The sequence below is a fragment of the Triticum urartu genome, chromosome 5A, assembly GCF_056163025.1.
Source record: "Triticum urartu cultivar PI428250 chromosome 5A, HENAU_Tu73, whole genome shotgun sequence".
Taxonomy (NCBI): Eukaryota; Viridiplantae; Streptophyta; class Magnoliopsida; order Poales; family Poaceae; genus Triticum; species Triticum urartu.
In genome coordinates, this window is record NC_141877.1 from 576,635,378 (window position 1) to 576,662,708 (window position 27,331).

At 45.5% G+C, this 27,331-nt stretch overlaps 2 protein-coding genes across 2 annotated transcripts; one reads left to right on the forward strand and one right to left on the reverse strand.

The window, feature by feature from the left end:
• The first annotated feature begins 11,286 nt into the window (after positions 1 to 11,286).
• LOC125510746 (cytochrome b6f complex subunit (petM)) lies at positions 11,287 to 12,143 on the forward strand. Its single transcript, XM_048676002.2, has 2 exons — positions 11,287 to 11,509; positions 11,610 to 12,143. The coding sequence occupies exon 2, from the start codon at positions 11,629 to 11,631 to the stop codon at positions 11,986 to 11,988; it is 360 nt and encodes a 119-aa protein (XP_048531959.1). The 5' UTR covers positions 11,287 to 11,509; positions 11,610 to 11,628; the 3' UTR covers positions 11,989 to 12,143.
• Positions 12,144 to 12,528: 385 nt separating this feature from the next.
• LOC125510745 (seven transmembrane domain protein) lies at positions 12,529 to 18,057 on the reverse strand. The gene is made up of 7 exons (XM_048676000.2): positions 17,830 to 18,057; positions 15,451 to 15,520; positions 14,829 to 14,891; positions 14,627 to 14,741; positions 14,000 to 14,115; positions 13,784 to 13,908; positions 12,529 to 12,994 (listed from the first exon to the last, which is right to left on the reverse strand). Exons 1-7 carry the CDS (start codon positions 17,904 to 17,906, stop codon positions 12,874 to 12,876), a joined length of 687 nt encoding a protein of 228 aa, XP_048531957.1. The 5' UTR covers positions 17,907 to 18,057; the 3' UTR covers positions 12,529 to 12,873.
• Positions 18,058 to 27,331: the final 9,274 nt, after the last annotated feature.

Here is a 27,331-nt window from a genome sequence, read left to right on the forward strand (position 1 = left end):
TCTATGGAGTAATCTAGCAACGAGGGAAGGAGAGTGCATCTACATACCCTTGTAGATCGCTAAGCGGAAGCGTTCAAGTGAACGGGGTTGATGGAGTCATACTCGTCGTGATCCAAATCACCGATGATCCTAGCGCCGAACGGACGGCACCTCCGCGTTCAACACACGTACAGTTGGGAGACGTCTCCTCCTTCTTGATCCAGCAAGGTGAGAGGAGAAGTTGAGGGAAAACTCCGACAGCACGACGGCGTGGTGGTGATGGAGCTCGTGGTTCTCCGGCAGGGCTTCGCCAAGCACTACGGAGGAGGATGAGGTGTTGGAGGAAGAGGGCTGCGCTAGGGGAAGGGTGCGGCTGCCCTCTATCTCCCTCACTATATATAGGGGGAAGGGAGGAGGGGGAGGCGCCCTAGGGTTCCCTAGGGGAGGGGCGGCGGCCACAGGGGAAACCCTAGATGGGTTTGGGCGCCCCCACCCCCTAGGAAACTTGCCCCCCAAGCCGGGAGGGGCGGCTGCCCTAGGGGTGGCGCCCCCACCTCTCTTGGTTACGTGAGATGGGGTGGGAGGGGCGCTCATCCCCTTAGTGGGCTGATGTGCCCTCTCCCCTTGGCCCATAAGGCCCCCCAACGCTTGCCGGGGCCTCCGAAACCCCTTTCGGACACGCTGGTCATCACCTGGTACCCCCGGAACAATTCCAGACTCCAATACCCTTCGTCCAATATACCGATCTTCACCTCCGGACCATTTCGGAGCTCCTCGTCATGTTCGGGGTCTCATCCGGGACTCCGAACAACCTTCGCTAACCACATACTATTTCCCATAACAACTCTAGCGTCACCGAACCTTAAGTGCGTAGACCCTACGGGTTCGGGAACCATGCAGACATGACCGAGACAACTCTCCGGCCAATAACCAACAGCGGGATCTGGATACCCATGTTGGCTCCCACATGTTCCACGATGATCTCATCGGATGAACCACGATGTCGAGGATTCAATCAATCTCGTATACAATTCCCTTTGTCCAGCGGTATTGTACTTGCCCGAGATTCGATCATCGGTATCCGATACCTTGTTCAATCTCATTACCGGCAAGTCTCTTACTCATTCTGTAACACATCATCCCGTGATCAACTCCTTGGTCACATTGTGCACATTATGATGATGTCCTACCGAGTGGGCCCAGAGATACCTCTCCGTTTACACGGAGTGACAAATCCCAGTCTCGATTCGTGCCAACCCAACAGACACTTTCGGAGATACCTGTAGTGAACCTTTATATCCACCCAGTTACGTTGTGACGTTTGGTACACCCAAAGCATTCCTACGGTATCCGGGAGTTGCACAATCTCATGGTCTAAGGAAATGATACTTGACATTAGAAAAGCTTTAGCATACGAACTACACGATCTATGTGCTAGGCTTAGGATTGGGTCTTGTCCATCACATCATTCTCCTAATGATGTGATCCCGTTATCAACGACATCCAATGTCCATGGTCAGGAAACTGTAACCATCTATTGATCAACGAGCTAGTCAACTAGAGGCTTACTAGGGACATTGTGTTGTCTATGTATCCACACATGTATCTGAGTTTCCTATCAATACAATTCTAGCATGGATAATAAACGATTATCATGAACAATGAAATATAATAATAATAACTAATTTATTATTGCCTCTAGGGCATATTTCCAAAAGTCTCCCACTTGCACTAGAGTCAATAATCTAGTTCACATCGCCATGTGATTAACACTCACAGGTCACATCGCCATGTGACCAACATCCAAAGAGTTTACTAGAGTCACTAATCTAGTTCACATCACTATGTGATTAATACTCAGTGAGTTCTGGGTTTGATCATGTTATGTTTGTGAGAGAGGTTGTAGTCAACGGGTCTTGCCATATTCAGATCCCTATGTATTTCGCAAAACTTTATGTCATAGATGCTGCTACCACGTTCCACTTGGAGCTATTCCAAATTGTTGCTCCATTATACGTATCTGGTATTTCTACTCAGAGCTATCCGGATAGGTGTTAATCTTGCATCAACGTAACTCTTTATGTCGAACTCTTTATCACCTCCATAACCGAGAAACATTTCCTTATTCCTCTAAGGATAATTTTGACCGCTATCTGGTGATCTACTCCTAGATCACCTTTGTACCCTCTTGCCAGACATGTGGCAAGGAACACATTAGGTACGGTACTCAGCATGGCATACCGTATAGATCCTATGACAAGAGCATAGGGGATGACATTCGTCCTTCCTCTTTCTTCTGCCGTGGTCAATCTTTGAGTCTTACTCAACTTCACACCTTACAACTCAGGTAAGAACCCCTTCTTTGACTGATCTATTTTGAACTCCTTCAAAAACATGTCAAGGTGTGCGTTCTTTGAAAGTATCATCAGGCGTTTTGATCTATCTCTATAGATCTTGATGCCCAATATGTAAGCAGCTTTATCCAGGTCTTCCTTTGAAAAACACTCTTCAAACAACCGTTTATGGTTTCCAGAAATTCTACATTATTTCGGATCAACAATATGTCATCCACATATACTTATCAGAAATATTGTAGTGCTCCCACTCACTTTCTTGTAAATACAAGTTTCTAACAAACATTGTATAAACCTAAAAGCTTTGATCACTCCATCAAAACATATATTCCGATTCCGAGATGCTTGCTCTAGTCCATAGAAGGATTGCTAGAGCCAGCATACCTTTTAGCATCCTTAGGATCGACAAAACCTTTTATTGTATCACATACAACTTTTCTTACAAAAACTGGTAAGACACCTTGTTTTGACATCCATCTGTAAGATTTCATAATCGAAAAATACAGCTAATGCTAACATGATTCCGACGGACTTAAGCATCGCTACGGGTGAGAAATTCTCATCGTAGTCAACTCCTTGAACTTGTGAAAAGATTCTTTCCCACAAGTCGAGCTTCATAGACGGTAACATTACCGCCCACGTTCGTCTTCTTCTTAAAGATCCATTTATCTCAATGGCTTGCCAATCATCAGGCAAGTCCACCAAAGTCCATACTTTGTTCTGATACATGGATCCTGTCTCGGATTTCATGGCTTCTAACCATTTGTCGGAATACGGGCCCACCATTGCTTCTCCATAGCTCGTAGGTTCATTGTTGTCTAACAACATGATATCTAAGACAGGATTACCATACCACTCAGTAGTAGTACATATCCTAGTCGACCTATGAGGTTCGATAGCAACTTGATCCGAAGCTTCATGATCACTATCATTAACTTCCTATTCAACAGATGTAGGTGCCACAGAAAACATCTTTCTGTGTTGCATCACTCTCTGGTTGAAGTAAAGGTTCGACAACCTCATCAAGTTCTATCTTCCTCCCACTCAATTCTTTCGAGAGAAACTCCTTCTCGAGAAAGGACCCGTTCTTAGCGACAAATAATTTGCCCTCGGATCTGAGATAGAAGGTATACCCAACTGTCACCTTTGGGTATCCTATGAAGATGTGTTTGTCCGCTTTGGGTTTGAGCTTCTCCGGCTGAAGCCTTAAGCATCGCAGCCCCAAACATTAAGAAACGACAACTTTGGTTTCTTGCCAAACCAATGTTCATACGACGTCATCTCAACGGACTTATATGGTGTCCTATCTAAAGTGAATGTAGTTGTCTCTAATGCATAACCTCAAAATAATAGCGGTAGATCGGTAAGAGACATCATAGATCGCACCATATCTCATAAGGTTCGATTACGATGTCCGGACACACCATTACCTTGTGGTGTTCCAGGTGGCTTCAACTGCGAAACAATTCCACAATGTCTTAAGTGATTGCCAAACTCATAACTCAGAAGATCCCCTTTTGATCAGATCGTAGGAACATGATCTTCTTTGTTATGATGATTCTTAACTTCACTCTGAAATCGCTTGAACTTTTCAAACGTTTCAAACTTGTGCTTCATTAGGTAGATATACCTATATCTACCCAAATCGTCAGTGAAGATGAGAAAATAGTGATATCCACCGCACACTTCAATTCTCATTGGATCACACGCATCAGCATGCATGATTTCCAACAAGTCACTTGCCCGTTTCATTGTACCTGAAAATGGGGTCTTAGTCATCCTGCCCATGAGGCATGGCTCGCATGTGTCAAGTGATTCAAAATCAAGTGACTCCAAACATCCATCGACATGGAGTTTCTTCATGCATCTTATGCCAATATGACCTAAGAGGTAGTGCCACGAGAAAGTGGTACTATCATTATTAACTCTACATCTTTTGGCGTGAACATGTGTATTACCACGACCGAGATTCAATGAACCATTCACATAGGGTGCATGACCATGAAAGGTATCATTCATGTAAACAGAATAACCATTATTCTCTAACTTAAATGAATGACCGTATTGCAATGAACATGATCTAATCATATTCATGCTCAACGTAGACACCTGATAACATTTATCTAGGTTCAATACTAATCCTGAAGGCAGATGGAGCATGCGATGGTGATCTCATCAACTTTGGAAACACTTCCAACACACATCGTCACCTCGCCCTTAGCTAGTCTCCGTTTAGTCCGTAGCTTTTGCTTCAAGTCACCAATAATAGCAACTGAACCGGTATCCAATACCCAGGTGCTACCAGGAGTACTAGTGAGGTACACATTAATAACACGTATATACTTTGAAGTTGCCATCCTTCTTATCTACCATGCATTTGGGGTAATTCCGCTACCAGTGACTGTTCCCTTTACAATAGAAGCACTTAGTCTCGGGTTTGGGTTCAACCTTGGGTTCCTTCACTGGAGCGGCAACTGGTTTGCCATCCATGAAGTTTCCCTTCTAGCCCTTGCCCTTCTTGAAACCAGTGGTCTTGTTAAACCATCAACACTTGATGCTCCTTCTTGATTTCTACCTTTTGCGGTCCTAAGCACCACGAATAGCACCGGGATCAACTCCATCCCTTGCATGTCATAGTTCATCACGAAGATCTAGTAGCTTAGTGATAGTGTCTAGAGAACTCCATCAAACACTATCTTATCTGGAAGTTTAACTCCCACTTGATTTAAGTGATTGTAGCACCCAGACATTCTGAGCACATGCTCACTAGCTGAGCTATTCTCCTCCATCTTGTTGGCAAAAGAACTTGTCAGAGGTCTCACACCTCTCAACACGGGTATGAGCCTGAAATCCCAATTTCAGCTCTTGGAACATCTCATATGTTCTATGGCGTTCAAAACGTCATTGGAATCCCGATTCTAAGCCATAAAGTATGGTGCAGTAAACTATCAAGTAGTCATCAGGATGTGTCTGTCAGGTGTTCACAACATCTACAGACGATGTTGTAGGGGTTTGCACATCGAGCGGTGTATCAAAGACGTAAGCCTTCTGTGTAGCAATGAGGACACTCCTCGAACTACGGACCTAGTCCGCATCATTGCTTACAATATCTTTCAACTTAATCTTTCTCTAGGAACATATTGAAACAGGGAGCTACAACGTGAGCTATTTATCTACAACATATTTGCAAAGACAATTTAGACTATGTTCATGATAATTGAGTTCATCTAATCAAATTATTTAATGAACTCCCACTCAGATAGACATCCCTCTAGTCATCTAAGTGAAACATGATCCGAATCGACTAGGCCGTGTCCGATCATCATGTGAGACGGACTAGTCATCAACGGTGAACATCTCATGTTGATCGTATCTTCTATACGACTCATGTTCGACCTTTTGGTCTTCCGTGTTCCGAGGCCATGTCTGTACATGCTAGGCTCGTCAAGTCAACCTAAGTGTATTGCGTGTGTAAATCTGGCTTACACCCGTTGTATTCGAACGTTAGAATCTATCACACCTGATCATCACGTGGTGCTTCGAAATGACGAACCTTCGCAACGGTGCACAGTTAGGGGGAACACTTTCTTGAAATTATTGCGAGGGATCATCTTGTTTAAGCTACCGTCGTTCTAAGCAAATAAGATGTAAAACATGATAAACATCACATGCAATCAAATAGTGACATGATATGGCCAATATCATTTTGCTCCTTTTGATCTCCAACTTCGAGGCTCCATGATCATCATTGTCACCGGCACGACACCATGATCTCCATCATCATGATCTCCATCATCGTGTCTTCTTGAAGTTGTCTCGTCATCTATTACTTCTACTACTATGGCTAACGCTTTAGCAATAAAGTAAAGTAATTACATGACGTTTATGTTGACACGCAGGTCATAAATAAATTAAGACAACTCCTATGGCTCCTGCCGGTTGTCATACTCATCGACATGCAAGTCGTGATTCCTATTACAAGAACATGATCAATCTCATACATCACATATATCATTCATCACATCCTTTTGGCCATATCACATCACAAGGCATATGCTGCAAAAACAAGTTAGATGTCCTCTAATTGTTGTTGCAAGTGTTTACGTGGCTGCTATAGGTTTCTAGCAAGAACGTTTCTTACCTACGCGAAAACCACAACGTGATATGCCAATTTCTATTTATCCTTCATAAGGACCCTTTTCATCGAATCCGATCTGACTAAAGTGGGAGAGACAGACACCCGCTAGCCACCTTATGCAACTAGTGCATGTCAGTCGGTGGAACCAGTCTCACGTAAGAGTACGTGTAAGGTCGGTCCGGGCCGCTTCATCCCACGATGCCGCCGAATCAAGATAAGACTAGTAACGGCAAGCAAATTGACAAAATCGACGCCCACAACAACTTGTGTTCTACTCGTGCATAGAAAACGCATAGACCTAGCTCATGATGCAACATGTTGGTGAACGTAGCAGAAATTCAAAATTTTCTACGCATCACCAAGATCAATCTATGGAGTAATCTAGCAACGAGGGAAGGAGAGTGCATCTACATACCCTTGTAGATTGCTAAGCGGAAGCGTTCAAGTGAACGGGGTTGATGGAGTCGTACTCGTCGTGATCCAAATCACCGATGATCCTAGCGCCGAACGGACGGCACCTCCGCGTTCAACACACGTACGGTTGGGAGACGTCTCCTCCTTCTTGATCCAGCAAGGTGAGAGGAGAAGTTGAGGGAAAACTCCGACAGCACGACGGCGTGGTGGTGATGGAGCTCGTGGTTCTCCGACGGGGCTTCGCCAAGCACTACGGAGGAGGATGAGGTGTTGGAGGAGGAAGAGGGCTGCGCCAGGGGAAGGGTGCGGCTGCCCTCTATCTCCCTCACTATATATAGGGGAAGGGAGGAGGGGGAGGCGCCCTAGGGTTCCCTAGGGGAGGGGCGGCGGCCACAGGGGAAACCCTAGATGGGTTTGGGCGCCCCCACCCCCTAGGAAACTTGCCCCCCAAGCCGGGAGGAGCGGCTGCCCTAGGGGTGGCGCCCCCACCTCTCCTGGTTACGTGAGATGGGGTGGGAGGGGCGCTCATCCCCTTAGTGGGCTGATGTGCCCTCTCCCCTTGGCCCATAAGGCCCCCCAACGCTTGCCGGGGCCTCCGAAACCCCTTTCGGACACGCTGGTCATCACCTGGTACCCCGGAACAATTCCGGACTCCAATACCCTTCGTCCAATATACCGATATTCACCTCTGGACCATTCCGGAGCTCCTCATCATGTTCGGGATCTCATCCGGGACTCCGAACAACCTTCGCTAACCACATACTATTTCCCATAACAACTCTAACGTCACCGAACCTTAAGTGTGTAGACCCTACGGGTTCGGGAACCATGCAGACATGACTGAGACAACTCTCCGGCCAATAACCAACAGCGGGATCTGGATACCCATGTTGTCTCCCACATGTTCCACGATGATCTCATCGGATGAACCACGATGTCGAGGATTCAATCAATCCCGTGTACAATTCCCTTTGTCCAGCGGTATTGTACTTGCCCGAGATTCGATACCTTGTTCAATCTCGTTACCGGCAAGTCTCTTTACTCGTTCTGTAACACATCATCCCGTGATCAACTCCTTGGTCACATTGTGCACATTATGATGATGCCCTACCGAGTGGGCCCAGAGATACCTCTCCGTTTACACGGAGTGACAAATCCCAGTCTCGATTCGTGCCAACCCAACAGACACTTTTGGAGATACCTGTAGTGAACCTTTATAGCCACCCAGTTACGTTGTGACGTTTGGTACACCCAAAGCATTCCTACGGTATCCGGGAGTTGCACAATCTCATGGTCTAAGGAAATGATACTTGACATTAGAAAAGCTTTAGCATACGAACTACACGATCTATGTGCTAGGCTTAGATTGGGTCTTGTCCATCACATCATTCTCCTAATGATGTGATCCCGTTATCAACGACATCCAATGTCCATGGTCAGGAAACTGTAACCATCTATTGATCAATGAGCTAGTCAACTAGAGGCTTACTAGGGACATGGTGTTGTCTATGTATCCACACATGTATCTGAGTTTCCTATCAATACAATTCTAGCATGGATAATAAACGATTATCATGAACAATGAAATATAATAATAATAACTAATTTATTATTGCCTCTAGGGCATATTTCCAACACCCTCCACCGTAATCCACCTCGATCATATCGTAGCGGTGCTTAGGCGAAGCCCTGCGTCGGTAGAACATCATCATCGTCACCACGCCGTCGTGCTGACGAAACTCTCCCTCGACACTCGGCTGGATCAGAGTTTGAGGGACGTCATCGAGTTGAACGTGTGCAGAACTCGGAGGTGCCGTGCGTTCGGTACTTGATCGGTCGGATCGTGAAGACGTACGACTACATCAACCGTGTTGTGCTAATGCTTCCGCTTTCGGTCTACGAGGGTACGTGGACAACACTCTCCCATCTCGTTGCTATGCATCACCATGATCTTGCGTGTGCGTAGGGAAATTTTTGAAATTACTACGTTCCCCAACAGTCTATGGCTAGGAAACTTAACCATCTTTGATTAACGAGCTAGTCAACTAGAGGCATACTAGGGACACTCTGTTAGTCTATGTATTCACACATGTACTAAGTTTCCGGTTAATACAATTCTAGCATGAATAATAAACATTTATCATGATATAAGGAAATATAAATAACAACTTTATTATTGCCTCTAGGGCATATTTCCTTCACTTGATGTACCGCGAGCTTTGTTACTATAGTTAGATCATATGGTGTTTCTCCCCCTCTACCTTCTTGTGATGAATTGAGTTTTACCTTTGAGGTTTCACTATTATGGATTTGAAAACACTTGATGTATGTCTTGCGTGGGATACCCGTGGTGGCAATGGGGTGTTCTATTGATTCACTTGATGTATGTTTTGGCATTCAACTCGCGGATTCCCGAGGTGACATTGGGGTAATCTATGCATATGGGTTGATGCACGTTTTCGTCCTTGTTTCTCCGGTAGGAATCTTGGGGCACTCTTTGAGGTTCTTTGTGTTGGATTGAATATTATGAATCTGAAGTTGTTTGATGCATATCGTATAATTGACCCACGGATACTTGTGGTGACATTGGAGTATCTAGGTGACATTAGGGTCGATTGATGTGTATCATATGATGTTATTTTACTACGAACTCTAGGGCTATTTGCGACACTTATATGAATAGCTCAATGGATTTATCGGAAAGAATAACTTTGAGGTGGTTTTGTACCCTACAAGCAATTTCATCTTATGTTCTCCGCGATAGGAACTTTGGAGTGACTTTTGTTGCACGTTGAGGGATTGCCATATGATTTAATTATATTATCATTGTTGAGAGAATTTGCACTGGTGAAAGTATGAACCCTAGCCTTGTTTCCAAGCATTTTAATACCATTTTTGCTCACTTTTGTTACTTGCTACCTTGCTATTTTTATATTTTCAGATTACAAGAACCTATATCTACCATCCATATTACACTTGTATCACCATCTCTTTGCAACTAGTGCACCTATACAATTTACCATTGTATTGGGTGTGTTGGGGACACAAGAGACTCTTTGTTATTTGGTTGCAGGGTTGTTTGAGAGAGACCATCTTCATCCTACGCCTCCCATGGATTGATAAACCTTAGGTCATCCACTTGAGGAAAATTTGCTACTGTCCTACAAAACTTTGCGCTTGGAGTACCAACACGAGTCTACAAGAAGAAGGTTGCGTAGTAGACATCAGTGAACTTGAGAAACACCCGGGATAACTTGCTTGATCAGAGAGGAGCTACGTTCAATCGCGAGGCATAGGAGAAGAGCTGGTCATCTCTTTGGAACACCAAAGTCCCTGGGAAAATTATAACTTTCCTTTGGAGGCTGGCAAAACATTATTTGCTATCGGAGGACGTGCGCCACCATAAAAATATGTGCAACGCGGATTTTTGCCAACTTTGTGGAGCTGTCGATTCCTGGAGGCACTCGTTGATTGATTGCACAACTTCGAGGTGTGTTTGTGCCTTAGGTGATGAGAAATTAACTGATCAAATTGTTGAGTCTCATGAACCCAATGCGAAAAACTGGCTTTTTAACATGATGGATTCATTATCACATGCGGAGTTTGTGAAGATGGTCGTCACTCTTTGGGCACTATGGATCGCTCGTCGAAAAGCAATACATGAGTCTATCTTCCAAAGACCAATGTCTACCCACCGTTTTGTCTGAGAGCTTCATCCCCGAGTTGGATGGCCTCAACATTGCCAGGACTTCCACTTCGGCAGGACGTGCACTTGTAATACCAATGAGAAGCTGTTGGAAACCCCCTCCGAATGGACACGTTAAAATCTATGTAGATGGGGTTTTGTCCAATGATGGGCGTGTTGGAGCTGCGGCGGCAGTATACAGGGATGAACACGGTCACTACCTTGGGTCCTCATCAATTGTTCCACCCGGTGTTATTAACCCTACAGTTTTTTTTTGCGGGGAAACCCTACAGTTTTAGAGACCATTGCTTGTCGTGAGGCTTTAGCACTTGCGGATGATCTATCTTTGGATCACTTGATAATTGCTAGTGTCTGCAAACCGATTGTGGATGACATCATAAAAGGGGTAGGAGGCCCTCATATCACAGTCGTCAAGGAGATAGATAACAGAAGAGCACATTTTACTTGTTTTGATTTTATGTTCGAAGGTCGTGCTTCAAATGATGAGGCTCGCAATTTTGTAAAATTTTCGCTTATTTCCTCTCATGATCCTCTTTGTATCCCTTTGAATATTGTTCCAAATTACTAATAAAGTATGGGATCCTAAAAAAGAAGTAAACTGTACTACTCCTAGGCCAGCGTGTGGATTCCACGAACGACTCTCGCGAAACAACAAAGGGGGAAGCATGCACATGTGGACCAGGTCCGGCCAATGGGGATCCATCTAGCCACCAATTGGACCTTCTCCTTTGGAGGAGCAAGGATAAACTGCCCTCCGGCCACCGCCCGTTGCCTCCCGCACCTTATCCTCCCCTGATCCCCCGTACAAAACCACTCCTTCCTTTCCCTCCATGTGACCCACCCAACCCCAAGCACCGCAGCCGGCCACACTCCCTCCTCCTCCTCCTCCTCCTCCTCCAGCTCCAAGAACTCCAAAAGGTAAGCGATCCAAGCCGCATTCCCGTACCAGATCGCAGCTCGCCACCAATCAGCTGCGGATTACTCAGTCCTTGCTTTGTTTCCGTGGGTTCGCGTGCAGGTTCAGCCGAGCTCGATCGATGGCGTCGCTCTCCGTGGCCACGCTCCCGCAGCTGGCCGGCGCGCCGGCGGCGGCGGCGGCGAAGAAGAGGTCCGGCGTGACGTACGTGGAGGGCATGAACGCCTACAGCGGCCTCAAGGGGCTCAACAAGGTGACCATGCTGGGCGTGCGCAAGAGCGCCGACTACAAGTTCGCCAGGATCGTGGCGTCGCTCAGCCCCGCGGGCAAGAGGCGCGGGGGCTCGTTCGGCGCGCAGTGCAACGCCGCCGGCGAGATCTTCCAGATCGCCGTCGTCATGAACGCGCTCACGCTCGTCGGCGTCGCCGTCGGCTTCGTGCTGCTCCGGGCCGAGGCGGCCTACGAGGAGTCGGAGGAGTGAGTGAAACCCAACCCACCGCCGTGTGCCTGCCCTGACCAGCCGTTTCAGTTCGGTTCAGGCTGCTGCTGTTTGGCTGGCGCGTAAGCCGTGATATATAAAACGTGATGTATGCTATTTTACATTTGGTTTTGTATCAATGACAATTGATTGATGAATACCCCGGAAACACATTTTTGGAGGCTCAGCCCTGCAAATTTGTCTCTCGATTGTCCGCCGCTTGTATGATTCTTCTCTAGAAAGAGTACACTTCTTAAGGGAAAATGTTCATAGGTCATAGTGCACCATTGTCTAACAACTTTCAGACCCAAAGTCATACATACTTGGTAGTAAGGTGAGAAATCTGAAACAACAGTGTACTCTCTTCAGGCTTGGAGAATAACTACAAGATTTTCACCCGCGGGGCATTCGATTCACAAGAATATGCCCATGTTGACCTTAGTTTCTTAGAATTCCTAGGAGGAATACACTTCGAAAGGGAAAATGTTCTGCAAAACTGATAGCACAACATTCAGAAGTCATAATGCAACATTGTCTGACATCTTCCTGAAACGACGGTGTATTTTCTCGTAAATCTGTGAATGTCCTGGCTTCAGACTAGAAGATGCAATGCTATTGAGCAGAATATGCAATACACAGAACAGGGAATAAAGGTGCTACGTTTTAGCTCGATTCCTACAAGAGCACCTGTTACAGTAGCGCTCATTAGATCATGTGTTTCTGCACTATAGCAAACAAATAAGTAAAACGTTCTGCTAAAGAACCCTCAAAAAATAGTTATGGTAGTGGCAAGGCTCTAAGCAGCATTCTAATTTTGCCCAAGTACAACAAGAGACATCTCGGGAGCGCCCGATCTCCGGTAAATCTAGCAGTGCTTTGTTCTGTTGATTACATTGGCCTCTGGCAAGCCGAGAACAGCTGCCAGCTGATGAAAGCCATAACCAGCGAGGAGAAGAGCTCGAAGCCGACCACCTTGGGAGTCTGCCACTCCAATGATCTCCGTAAGTAACTGCAGCATCGTTTCAGCATGTTTAGCAGCGTGAACAAGAATGAACAAAAAATAATTGAATAACATGGCCGTGAAAGTGCAGCACATAAACAAATGGACCAAATGGTGATGAATACAGAACGATGTTTCAACTGAAAACAGGTAGAAAATAATTTGATCATTCTAAATATTTTAGTACGTATCCACTAAAAATGTCAACATGAGCATGCCTGATTTGAAAGAAACTGCCCTAGTAAACTTGGCAAACAAGAGATATTACTTCCAAGATAATATTTACTCAAGTTGCAATGGCTTGTGATGTTTCATACACATGCTATTGTGCAGCACACGATAGGGCTTTACTTCGGATACCATTAACTGAACTCTCTGTGTGTCCTAAAATTTCAGTGGTCCACAAGGAGAGATAAAGTTCTAAGACAATCATTACTGACTTGTAACTAAGGATATTCCATGGATAGGAGAGATGCACCGACTTTAGAGTTAGCATGATAGGACTGTAATGAAATTTTGGACAAGAATGGCAGTAGGTCAAAAGTTATATGGAATACAGCAGAAATGTTTGTGGATGGATATATTTTTCTCAGATCCGTATTGACCACGTGTAGGAGGTAGGTATTAAGCCAATATACATAGATTGACACAAATCCTGCAAGATTTACCAACATCTACTTGCTAGTACTTCATAACCAAGAACAGTTTCTCAAAAAAAAAGGAAATAAGAACATCAACATATGTTGAAGCATGATAATTATTCTTTTTGAGGATTACTGCAGATAGAAACGGGATTACCTGGTGATAGATGGCATTGTTGCCAGAAGCAGAGCACATGCATAAATTATTGGAATTAAAGTCCTAGGTTTGTTCTTCCTCAGCCACATCAAGGATCCTAATGCGGCAAGGGAGAGGGTCATCACCTGCAGAAGTACAAAAGTAAGTCTTCTGAAATTAGGATAATCAAAAAAAGGAAGCTGACATTATATTTTTCACACTATATAGTAGCATTACAAGATTGGCATTTGCTTCGAGCCCTTGGAATATGTACTCCCAAGTAAATTCAAGCCCTCGTGCCCCAATCCAGAGAGGTGCCAGCCGGTGCAGAACTGAATCAGCAAAAGCCCAGCCTGAAACCCCAAAAAAGTCCAATAGATCAATGGTAGTCAAGATAAGGTTAAATTGCAGCTGGAAATAAGTCAAAGTATTGTATCACTTCCCAATTTATCTGGAGTAACAAACTTAAGGAGGCCCAATTCAATTTAAATAATAAAGTGAAGTAAGAGCATTCAATTTCCTGAGAAACGCTATCAGTAGCCAAAATAAGCATGTCTCTATTCTTTCAATTGTGTGAATGACAAAAGCATGAGCACGAAAACAAATTTCAGTACAGCTAAAAGGCAAGCAGCAATTACAAACATCAACATCAGAAATGCATCTGTTTATAAAAAGGTTGACCAGCACAGTATAGAAGGAAAAGTTGGAATTTAAAGGTGTAGTGGGGAAGGTGAACATACAGAATGGAGATGGGAAATGAGATTAAAACAAACATATGTGACTATCGATGAAATGTTATAATTTGACAAGACACACTTCAGCTAAATGAAATCAGAAAGTGAACAAGCACAACTACGAACTCACCAAGACCAACAGCCTGGAACTTATGGTTCTGGGAGATGTTTCTGTGGGTCAACTGTGTCAAAGCAAAATAAAGGCCAGCAACATCTATAAACCCAATTAGAATTTTCATTAATTCCTGCAGGGTTGAAAATAATCGGAAGATTAGATACACTGGCAAACAGGGTAAATCCAGGCATGTTTTGTCAAAGTGCGTAAAATATACCTGGTAGGGATCAAAGCTATCATTCACATCAGGCACTTTGAGGAATGTTGCTAAGCAAACAAGCTGCCATTATAAAATAGCAATGGTTAGCAATCCCACAAATCTCTTCCATGCAACTGGTGATAAGCATAGAAAACTATATGCCAAAACTAAAACATAAACTAGGCAATGTAAAACATCATGTGGTAATAAAAAGAACCAAGAATAACAAACAGGCTAAGCTGACAGTATCAGGATGACAAGCTTCAACTTGTACTGTGATTTTTGGACAAACAGGACTGCATAGCAGGGAAGATAACCAGTACAAACCATGAAAATTGAGATGCCATTTACAACCTTTTAATAACTAATGGAATTTCAAAGAAAAAAAATCAGCCTGCTGAGTGGCATACAACCCTCGAACGATCAGTTTGCTGTCAAAACTGGTACATGAATGTTAGATAAAGAAAAAGACTAGTTGAGTGGTCATTCCAAAGAACATATTAATTGTAGAAGTCAAGTAGTTGGCAAGGGCACATTGATCAAACAACTAAAAAGTTTCTCAAGCAATGACAGATTAATGAATGGTGGATTGTTTGGGCATGTCAATCATGGTACTAAAAATCCACAACTAGTTACTCACCTTTACAAGTGCTGCTCCCAGATAAACAACAGCTGCTTTTACACTAGTGCCAATCGTGTCATACTCTGACCTGCAAAAGGTAGTATGGGAAACTTATTACTGCTTTTACACCAGTGTTTAATGCAGCAGATCAATACCTCATTTATGGTTCTTATTTCGATGAGTCACACACGATAGTATGTGAAAGTTATTACTGGACTACACCCCTTAACCATTGGTACTTATCTTTTAACAATCACACACTAGTGTGCAACTCTTATTACTGGAGTATATAACCCGCTCATCAACCACCAGAAGGGACATATGGAAGTAGGTTGGCAGCGTGCTTCCCATATACAGCAGCCTCATCGCCATCATAGTATGCATAAAGAACCTGATGCATGTTCAGCAACATCTGGCAGCTGACACCATGCCCTGGAGCTGCACACAACACTGCTTCCACAGGAAAGACATGGGTTTCCACCTGTGCTGAATGCCACTGCCTATACAGATCCATGGCACCCACTGTCATAATTGGTGGGAAGTACTGTAGATTGGTAGTTGCCATAGAAGCACGGGCAAAAAGAGCAATGTGCGCAAAAGGGAAAGATGTTGATGGTGTATGCTACCATTGATGATACTTCAGATGCTTAACAAAATTGCAAGATGGTGTAGATAATATGGGTGCGTGTGATGGGCTGATGATTGATCATGGACCTGTAATAAAAAATATGTGGACTAGCATTTGTGCAGGCCAAGCTAGGTCTTGCCGTTTAAAAAACTACCTGCTGGAGTCCGGATAAGTTAGAGATCATATAGTGTAAGATTTATTTACAAATTTGCTAAGTGATTCTTGGATGATGGGGAGGTGGCAAGATGTGTAGTAGATATTTTTCAAAGGTTGTTTCTGCTGATACTTTTTCTATGTGTGCCGAAGGATGTTGTTCACATATGAAGGTCATACCACAATGGTTTGCTGTTTATTTTTTGTAGTGCTCTGATTGGTCGTGATCAGAAACTTTGTTGAACTGAATTTGCCCAGGACTTGTAGCATGTCTTACATAACTCACAACTCACACTTGTAACATTCCAGGGACAGGCTAATTGTCATGCATGACTAATCGAGTAGGCAGCTTTGGAGCTTTGTAACTGTGCTTTAGTATAATGCAAACTTTGAAATTCTGTGAAGGTGCTTTAATAGAACGCATACTTACTGTAGTCACAGCGGCGGCGCTAGGAGTCAGACCCAGTGATGTCAACGCTATATACTTATGCAATATGTGGATCAGCTATAGTTAATCACAAGCCTATTAGTGCAGCTAACCCAAATTTTATGTTGTCACTTGACATCACAAACAAGGACTAGCACCACCACTGTGTAGTCGTATACATTTGGAGTATTGCTAACAAGAAACAAACCTAAGAGTAAAAATTATCCGGGCGTATGCCTTGTCTATGATTGACGCAACTAAACAACATTTCCATAAAGGAAAAGAATACAAATTGAAAGGAGAAAGTGCCTTCTAGACCTAGCCCAAAAATAAAAGCAAAGTCTTCTTCCACACTCTTTGTAACCCTTGGTTGCTCCTTGTGTGGAATTAGTGCCTCTGTCTTACAAAGTAAAAATGAAAAAATAAAGGAAACGATCATTTTTTTGTTTCAAATCAAATCTGATTAGCTTAGTATTGGTTGGGCGTTACACCAATTACAAATAACGGTGTCTACTTAAATACAGTTACTACCTTCCTAGAATTATTATCAATACTTCAAATGTCTTCACCGCAGCTAGAATGTGTTACAGCTTCATATCACTATCAGACAATCGCATAGTAACTCTTTACTCAGCACATGGATAAAATTACCATGTATTCTCTTGTTTAACTAACATCAAGTTCTTGACGAGGTTCGAGTTCATTACTCAGAGCACTTCATATTGTTAGCGTGCAACTCACACAGGCAAGTCTTCTACTGTATCATCTTCCCATCCAACTTACAAAATGAGCTACAATGCTCTGAACTTACTTGACAGTAGAGGAGACATAAACCACACTAATTATGACTAAACCAATCAGATTCAATTCGAACAGCACAATTCAGCCGACAAAGCCCGAATCCAAGCGAACATTTCAGTAGAAACTCGTCTACACCACGCATTAAACCAATACCCTCCTAACCCTGCCTCAACTGAGCAAAATTCACTGAAACCGCACTGATCAAAACCCCATCCGACGAGCCAAAATCGCACGCGGAACCAACAGTGTCCGGCACTCCTACTCCGCCGTGCCCGGATCACGCAACCAAGCAAGGACCAGACAGCTTGACGGACACAGATCTAACACGTTTGGGATACGGATCTCGTGGATAGAGAGGGGAGGAGGGGGAGAGAGGAAGTTAGCTTACAGGGGGGTGGCGGAGTAGTAGACGACGTGGGGGCCGAAGGTGAGGACCGCGCAGTTGAGGAAGTGGAACACCGTCATCTCGTCGGCGTCGTCGTCTCCGGCGCCTGAGCAACGGCGAGGTCGAATCGCCTGATGCTGCGCGACGATTTCGAGATGCAGCTGGGTAATGGGCTCGAGATGGATCCGGTCGAGCTCTAAGTAACAAACACGCTCGGCGCACGTGGATTGGTTCGTGGGCTTCGCTCTAGTCGACAGGCAGATGGGCCTAAATGAAGTGCTACCCCCCTTGTGTTAGAAAAAAACAATATCCTACTGCCCTTCCCCACAAAAAAATCCTATACCCCTAAAAAAATGTTAGAAAATCCTTAAGAGAGAGTCAATCGAGAAATGCTAAAAAAACATAAAAAATACTCCCTCCGTAACAAAATCTAAGACGTTTTTTATGCCCTATACAAAACCAAAAAAGTCTTACATTTTGACATGAAGGGAGTACTAGTAATTACTAAATGTTCTTTGTTTATGGTAAATGCTAAATGTTATGCTAAAACAAAGAAATGGAAACTACCCTAAGAAAATGCTAATGTTCTAAAATAACTGAAGACATATTAAAGAGACAACACACTCTCCAAAGTACAGAAAACTTGCGTGTTGCTCACTCGCATATGCTAGGAGAGAGATGTAGAAGAAACACAATGGACAAGAAACTATCCCGTGGAAACCAATAACTCGGTGGAAACATCGAAACCCAAACATGAGCCATCAGATCTAAAACGTGGGTAGCTTATTAAATCTTGTGTTTTTGCATACAAGCACCCACAATGCTAGTTATTATTTTGCACAAAGGATCTAAGCTTTTGTGAAATATGCGGAATGTGTTTGTGGGTGAAGCGCCCCTAGATTTTCATATCCAACGACCACATATGAGTTTCCATGTTTCCACTGAGTGAGTGGTTTCCATGTGATACTTCCTCCACAATGCCACAATGGGCATCTTGATGTTGTCTTGTTTTGCTTCTTTAAGAGACGGTTACATAAAACACAATGACTTTCGACCGAGCCCCAAGTCTTGATTCGTTCTTAGTATTGTACTTCTCATGGCGAGATATGAAAGACGCAGCTTTACTTTTGCTGATCTTTATGGTGTTTTCAAGTCACTTTTTCATGGTCTATTTTCTAGGTTGAGGACACGGTGACTTGAACCCTCGGTGAAACTGCAATGCACATATAACATGTGTCACCTTTGACAGGAGAACCCTCATTTGGGGTTCCCTTTACTGTCTATATGAAAAATTAAATGCCAAAGATGTTTTGACTTGACATAAGTCAGTATAGTTGTGAAGCATGTCGTATTTGACAAACTACTACCATCGGAGAGAAAAATCGATAGAAAGATCACCTACCGATAGAAAAATAAAAGACGAAGGTAAAAGTAATAGTTTTTGTAGTAGGGTGGAAAGAGTTTAAAAAACATTGGACACACAAGATAGCATCTGTTGTCTACACATGGCGAGTGGTGAGGCATCCGACGGGCGCTCCGCCAATGGAACCCCCACCCTACTCCGAAGAAAATAGAACTATATGTGTGACAGTGTCCTCTTGTTTCACAAATCATATCGATAGAAGTGACTTGTCTTCATACGAAGAAACAAGCTAGTTAGGACCAAATTGGCTATGAGAATCAGCCAAGCCATAGTCCCTAGCCGCCATAGAAGGGGAGCACCATTATCGTATGTTTCTGATGGTTTCCCTCGTCTTCGGAGGTCTCTCAAACACCAAGAAGCAAGGAAATTATAGGTATTAACATTGGGGGATAGTTTTAGTCCCTTTTATGTCATATTAACATATTATTGGCGATAATCTCGCCATTGATGTCGTACAGATGAAGTCTTATGACTCTATTACCATCCTAGCATGGTCATGATGGTTAGTTCATCTGCCATGAGAGAGCCACGGAAGGCCTCATCTTAATTATATGGACCTTTACATTGCATGCTGCAATGCACATAAAGTTTGTCAACGTGACCGACTATATATAGTCAGACAAAGCATCATCGGCAAATATCTATGCCTATTGGACGAGGCGACGGCCGAGTTGCATACTGCAACATCGGATTCCTATTTCGTTTTTGCCCTTCCGTTTTTGTTTCGATTGTTACCCAGTCTAGCATGTAATTGGTTTCTATTAATCCTGCTTATTTAGATAAAATGAACATCGAGTACCAGATAAGGGGTAGTTTGAATCCACAAATATACAAAAAAGCCTAAAGAAAGAGGGAAAACAACTAAGATTCTTAAGCTTTACAATTCTCGCCAAAGCCACAATTGTACTCGTTGTGGTTGCGCCATCATAACTCTCGTCAATGATGGGCAACATAAAGAAATTCAACTAGGAAGCACTTGCAAAAAGACATGTAGAGGACCAAATCTTGTTGATTCGCCACAATAGAAGATCATTGTGTATGATGAAGATGTTGGAAATATGCCCTAGAGGCAATAATAAAAGGATTATTATTATATTTCCTTGTTCATGATAATTGTCTTTTATTCATGCTATAATTGTGTTATCCGGAAATCGTAATACATGTGTGAATACATAGACACCAACATGTCCCTAGTAAGCCTCTAGTTGACTAGCTCGTTGATCAACAGATAGTCATGGTTTCCTGACTACGGACATTGGATGTCATTGATAACGAGATCACATCATTAGGAGAATGATGTGATGGACAAGACCCAATCCTAAACATAGCACAAGATCGTATAGTTCGTTTGCTAGAGTTTTTCCAATGTCAAGTATCTTTTCCTTAGACCATGAGATCGTGTAACTCCCGGATACCGTAGGAGTGCTTTGGGTGTACCAAACGCCACAACGTAACTGGGTGACTATAAAGGTATACTACGGGTATCTCCGAAAGTGTCTGTTGGGTTGACACGGATCAAGACTGGGATTTGTCACTCCGTATGACGGAGAGGTATCTCTGGGCCCACTCGGTAATGCATCATCATAATGAGCTCAAAGTGACCAAGTGTCTGGTCACGGGATCATGCATTACGGTACGAGTAAAGTTACTTGCCGGTAACGAGATTGAACGAGGTATTGGGATACCGACGATCGAATCTCGGGCAAGTAACGTACCGATTGACAAAGGGAATTGTATACGGGGTTGCTTGAATCCTCGACATCGTGGTTCATCTGATGAGATCATCGAGGAGCATGTGGGAGCCAACATGGGTATCTAGATCCCGCTTTTGGTTATTGACCGGAGAGTCGTCTCGGTCATGTCTACATGTCTCCCGAACCCGTAGGGTCTACACACTTAAGGTTCGGTGACGCTAGGGTTGTAGAGATATGAACATGCAGTAACCCGAAAGTTGTTCGGAGTCCCGGATGAGATCCTGGACGTCACGAGGAGTTCCGGAATGGTCCGGAGGTGAAGAATTATATATAGGAAGTGCAGTTTCGGTCATCGGGAGAGTTTCTGGGGTCACCGGTATTGTACCGGGACCACCGGAAGGGTCCCAGGGGTCCACCGGGTGGGGCCACCCATCCCGGAGGGCCCCATGGGCTAAGTGGGGAGGGGAACCAGCCCATAGTGGGCTGGTGCGCCCCCCTTGGCCCACCCCATGCGCCTAGGGTTGGGAACCCTAGGGTGGGGGGGCGCCCCACCTGGCTTGGGGGGCACTCCACCCCTTGGCCGCCACCCCCCCCTAGGAGATCCCATCTCCTAGGGCCGGCGCCCCCCCTAGGGGGCCTATATAAAGGGGGGGAGGGAGGGGCAGCCGCACCCTTGAGTCTTGGCGCCTCCCTCTCCTCTGCTACACCTCTCCCTCTCGCAGTAGAACGGCGAAGCCCTGCTGCGGTGACCCCTGCATCCACCACCACGCCGTCGTGCTGCTGGATCTTCATCAACCTCTCCTTCCCCCTTGCTAGATCAAGAAGGAGGAGACGTCATGCTGACCGTACGTGTTTTGAACACGGAGGTGACGTCCGTTCGGCGCTAGGATCTCCGGTGATTTGGATCACGTCGAGTACGACTTCCTCATCCCCGTTCTTTGAACGCTTCCGCGCGTAATCTACAAAGGTATGTAGATGCAATCCGATCACTCGTTGCTAGATGAACTCATAGATGGATCTTGGTGAAACCGTAGGAAAATTTTTGTTTTCTGCAACGTTCCCCAACAGTGGCATCATGAGCTAGGTCTATGCGTAGTTCTCTTTGCACGAGTAGAACACAATTTGTTGTGGGCGTAGATGTTGTCATCTTTCTTGCCGCTACTAGTCTTATTTTGCTTCAGCAGTATCATGGGATGAAGCCGCCCGGGCCAACCTTACACGTACGCTTACGTGAGACCGGTTCCACCGACTAACATGCACTAGTTGCATAAGGTGGCTGGCGGGTGTCTGTCTCTCCCACTTTAGTTGGAGCGGATTCGATGAAAAGGGTCCTTATGAAGGGTAAATAGAAGTTGACAAATCACGTTGTGGCTTTCACGTAGGTAAGAAAACGTTCTTGCTAGAACCCTATTGCAGCCACGTAAAACTTGCAACAACAATTAGAGGACGTCTAACTTGTTTTTGCAGCAAGTGTTTTGTGGTGATATGGCCAAAGTTGTGATGAATGATGAATGATATATATGTGATGTATGAGATGTTCATGCTATTGTAATAGGAATCACGACTTGCATGTCGATGAGTATGACAACCGGCAGGAGCCATAGGAGTTGTCTTTATTTTTTGTATGACATGCGTGTCATTGAGAAACGCCATGTAAATTACTTTACTTTATTGCTAAACGTGTTAGCCATAGTAGTAGAAGTAATAGTTGGCGAGCAACTTCATGGAGAAACGATGATGGAGATCATGATGATGGAGATCATGGTGTCATGCCGGTGACAAGATGATCATGGAGCCCCAAGATGGAGATCAAAGGAGCTATGTGATATTGGCCATATCATGTCACTATTATTATTTGATTGCATGTGATGTTTATCATTTTTTGCATCTTGTTTACTTAGAACGACGGTAGTAAATAAGATGATCCCTCATAATAATTTCAAGAAAGTGTTCCCCCTAACTGTGCACGGTTGCGACAGTTCGTTATTTCGAAGCACCACGTGATGATCGGGTGTGATAGATTCCAACGTTCACATACAACGGGTGTAAGACAGATTTACACATGCAAACACTTAGGTTGACTTGACGAGCCTAGCATGTACAGACATGGCCTCGGAACATAGAAGACCGAAAGGTCGAGCATGAGTCGTATAGAAGATACGATCAACATGAAGATGTTCACCGATGTTGACTAGTCCGTCTCACGTGATGATCGGACACGGCCTAGTTAGCTCGGATCATGTTATACTTAGATGACTGGAGGGATGTCTATCTGAGTGGGAGTTCATTGAATAATTTGATTTAGATGAACTTAATTATCATGAACTTAGTCTAAAATCTTTACAACATGTATTGTAAATCAAATGGCCAACGTTGTCCTCAACTTCAATGCGTTCCTAGAGAAAACCAAGCTGAAAGACGATGGCAGCAACTATACGGACTGGGTCCGGAACCTGAGGATCATCCTCATAGCTGCCAAGAAAGATTATGTCCTACAAGCACCGCTAGGTGAAGCACCTGCTCTCCCTGCAGAATAAGATGTTATGAACGCTTGGCAGACACGTACCGATGATTACTCCCTCGTTCAGTGCGGCATGCTTTACAGCTTAGAACCGGGGCTCCAAAAACATTTTGAGAGACACGGAGCATATGAGATGTTCGAAGAGCTGAAAATAGTTTTTCAAGCTCATGCCCGGGTCGAGAGATATGAAGTCTCCGACAAGTTCTTCAGCTGTAAGATGGAGGAAAATAGTTCTGTCAGTGAGCACATACTCACTATGTCAGGGTTACATAACCGCTTGACTCAGCTGGGATTTAATCTCCCGGATGACGCGGTCATTGACAGAATCCTTCAGTCGCTTCCACCGAGCTACAAGAGCTTTGTGATGAACTTCAATACGCAGGGGATGGAAAAGACCATTCCTGAAGTATTTGCAATGCTGAAATCAGCAGAGGTAGAAGTCAAAAAGGAACATCAAGTGTTGATGGTGAATAAAACCACTAAGTTCAAGAAAGGCAAGGGTAAGAAGAACTTCAAGAAGGACGGTAAGGGAGTTGCCGCGCCCGGCAAGCAAGCTGCCGGGAAGAAGCCAAAGAATGGACCCAAGCCCGAGACTGAGTGCTTTTATTGCAAGAAAAGTGGTCACTGGAAGCGGAACTGCCCCAAATACTTAGCGGACAAGAAGGCCGGCAAAACGAAAGGTACATGTGATATACATGTAATTGATGTGTACCTTACCAGTACTCGTAGTAGCTCCTGGGTATTTGATACCGGTGCAGTTGCTCACATTTACAACTCAAAGCAGGAGCTGCGGAATAAGCGGAGACTGGCGAAGGACGAGGTGACGATGCGCGTCGGAAATGGTTCCAAGGTCGATGTGATCGCCGTCGGCACGCTACCTCTACATTTACCTACGGGATTAGTTTTGAACCTCAATAATTGTTATTTAGTGCCAAGTGTGAGCATGAACATTGTATCAGGATCTCGTTTAATACGAGATGGCTACTCATTTAAATCTGGTGCGCCCCCTTGGCCCACCCCATGCGTCTAGGGTTGGGAACCCTAGGGTGGGGGGCGCCCCACCTGGCTTGGGGGGCACTCCACCCCTTGCCCCCCCCTAGGAGATCCCATCTCCTAGGGCCGGCGCACCCCCTAGGGGGCCTATATAAGGGGGGGGGGAGGGAGGGGCAGCCGCACCCTTGAGTCTTGGCGCCTCCCTCTCCTCTGCTACACCTCTCCCTCTCGCAGTAGAACGGCAAAGCCCTGCTGCGGTGACCCCTGCATCCACCACCACGCCGTCGTGCTGCTGGATCTTCATCAACCTCTCCTTCCCTTTGCTGGATCAAGAAGGAGGAGACGTCACGCTGACCGTACGTGTGTTGAACACGGAGGTGCCGTCCGTTCGGCGCTAGGATCTTCGGTGATTTGGATCACGTCGAGTACGACTTCCTCATCCCCGTTCTTTGAACACTTCCGCGCGTGATCTACAAAGGTATGTAGATGCAATCCGATCACTCGTTGCTAGATGAACTCATAGATGGATCTTGGTGAAACCGTAGGAAAATTTTTGTTTTCTGCAACGTTCCTCAACAGAAGATTGGCAATCATACGAAGCATGTTAGCGAGGGCACCACACCAATCTAGACAGACAACTGCACCAGTATCGTGAGGCCAATTCGATGATATTGCTAAAAAATGCTTGAAAGGGGAGATTGTTGAGGAAGACGATGTTGTTGATGATGGCGATAGAGTCATCCCGACGAGCATCAAAGAATCAATCCATGAAGATCGACAGGACAAAAAATATCAAGCTCCTCGGCAACACTGCCATACCAAGTGTTGTCGAGATGGGATCAGAGCCAGAGGACTTTTGTGCAAGATAACAATGTCAACCATGATACGGAAACCTAACCAAAGACTTTCTTTGCTCCCAAAGAGAGATGAAAATCATCTCCCCGTCGCCCCGGTGTCGGAAAATTAGAGGGAAGCGAAGATTCGATATGTCCCTAAAGCCTAAACACCAAGAAGAGCAGCTTAGTGTTAATTAACAATGACGGATCGTGTGGCCTGTAACTCTTTTCTTTTCTAACGAGAAAAGCAGAACATCTGCTATTCCTGGGGAAATGTGGACACTTGTACAGTTACGCTGGTTGGTGTATTCTCAGTTCATGAGTTCTTCTCTTTTTTTTGCGGGTGCTCAGTTCATGAGTTCAATCAATGCTTAGCCGCACAACGTGGCCAGTGCCCAGTGCCCAGTGGCCTACACCTGGATGCACTCATGCACTTAACCGAAGCGCGGACCGCCAAATGACTCGTTTTTGAACACCTGGCGAGCCGCGCCACTGTCACGCAGGTGGCATGGCCGCTACTCCTTGGACGCGACCGCGTTCTCGCGTAAACACCGCATCTACACCCCGCGTGTTTGAAGAAGACGCGACGAGGCTCCTTTTTTTTTTTTTTTTTTTGCGGGTGGACGCGACGAGGCTCCTCCGTGGCCTCGTCACACCAGCTGCTTCCGCCTTCAATTTGATCGACGAGCTGACACGTACAGATAGTCGGACGCTAACGGAGCTGGCAGCGACGAGATCCGCTTGGATATCCGTGTCGCCCATGCATGCACCGCCCCCGTCACCGTCAGTCGGGGTCAGGTCGATCGATCGCCCCACCGCAACCGCAAGCCGGACGGGGAGCCGGCAAAAGGTAGGGAAACCGGGCAATAATCGCGCGGAAAAGGCACCGGCGCCCACCCGAAAGGTGGCCGCGTCGCCTTTGGACGCTTCCGCCGCCCGGTGTACGGCCAGCCGGGTTGGGCCATCGCCGGAGCCCGGAGGGAGACCGGTGGGCTAGGTGCCCTCCGCCTAGGCCGCGCGCCGGGGCTGGCCGGCTCAATCATGGCGCGCTGGTGACCTCGCCGATGCCGCTGCGCTGCGTGTTGCACATGCGTGCCCGCGCTGCAGCTTTAGGCTTAGCCAGCGGGCCACGGCGCCGATGGTGCGCCCACTGCCCGGCACCGACCGCTGACACGCACACGCCTTTGGAAGGAAGAAAGTGAACGGGTTCGGGAAGCACTCAGTCGGAGAGGCCACCGCAACAATGTTCCGAGGTCCACACACGCCATCTATCCATGCATCGACCGTATCGAGTAGCGCGCTGCCCCTGTGCACGACCACGGGCGCGGAGATCCACGAAGGTAGGCGTGCATGCAGAGCATATAAGTACGCACGTACGTACTCGTGCTGCTGCGGCGCCGTGCCGTGCCGTGCGTGGCGAGTCTACTCCGCGGAATATTATCACAAACAGAACAGATCGAGCCGGGCGATGTGAGTGAGCAATGTTCATTCGAGCTAGTGTTCCGCGTCAATGCATGCACCGAGCCAGTGTTCCACGTCAATGCGCACATAAAAATGTTCTAGGACAAAGATGGCACATCGTACGTACGTACGTGCGTGCATGGAATTTCAAGGTTGCACGCAAAGACATTCTGCGCAGCTCGATCTCCCATGTCATTGTTCGAGGGTCAACATGAGTTACATACAATACAACGCCACGTCTATGTAGTAGTACTATCAATGTAGAGTTTCAGGCTTTGTATTTCTTTTTCTTTTCTTTTTTGATCTGTGCAGGCTTTGTATTTCTACTAGTACTACATAGACGGACCAATTCTTTTTTCTCCAACCAGGGAAACAAACTGCTTTTCTTGTCTCTGTGATTATGAGCTAGGCAGCAGCCTATCCGGCACAAGAGACATGGCCTGGCTCCGGACAGCCAACGTACTGTGCGCCCGACACGGGCTATTGGCGAATTGGACGTGGCAGAGTCGTCCCTCACCTTCTGTAGCTAGCACGTCGATGAGGGTCGCGTGTGAGATGACATGCTAGTGTAGCGTGT

What these genes read in the sequence shown, in the direction of transcription:
- LOC125510745 (XM_048676000.2), bottom strand. Translation starts at nt 17,906, where the DNA reads ATGACGGTGTTCCACTTCCTCAACTGCGCGGTCCTCACCTTCGGCCCC. An exon ending in TGGGAGCAGCACTTGTAAAG is followed by an intron (nt 14,892 to 15,450) that starts GTGAGTAACTAG and finishes TTATAATGGCAG; the next exon opens with CTTGTTTGCTTAGCAACATT. An exon ending in GTTCCAGGCTGTTGGTCTTG is followed by an intron (nt 14,116 to 14,626) that starts GTGAGTTCGTAG and finishes TTGGGGTTTCAG; the next exon opens with GCTGGGCTTTTGCTGATTCA.
- LOC125510746 (XM_048676002.2), top strand. Translation starts at nt 11,629, where the DNA reads ATGGCGTCGCTCTCCGTGGCCACGCTCCCGCAGCTGGCCGGCGCGCCG.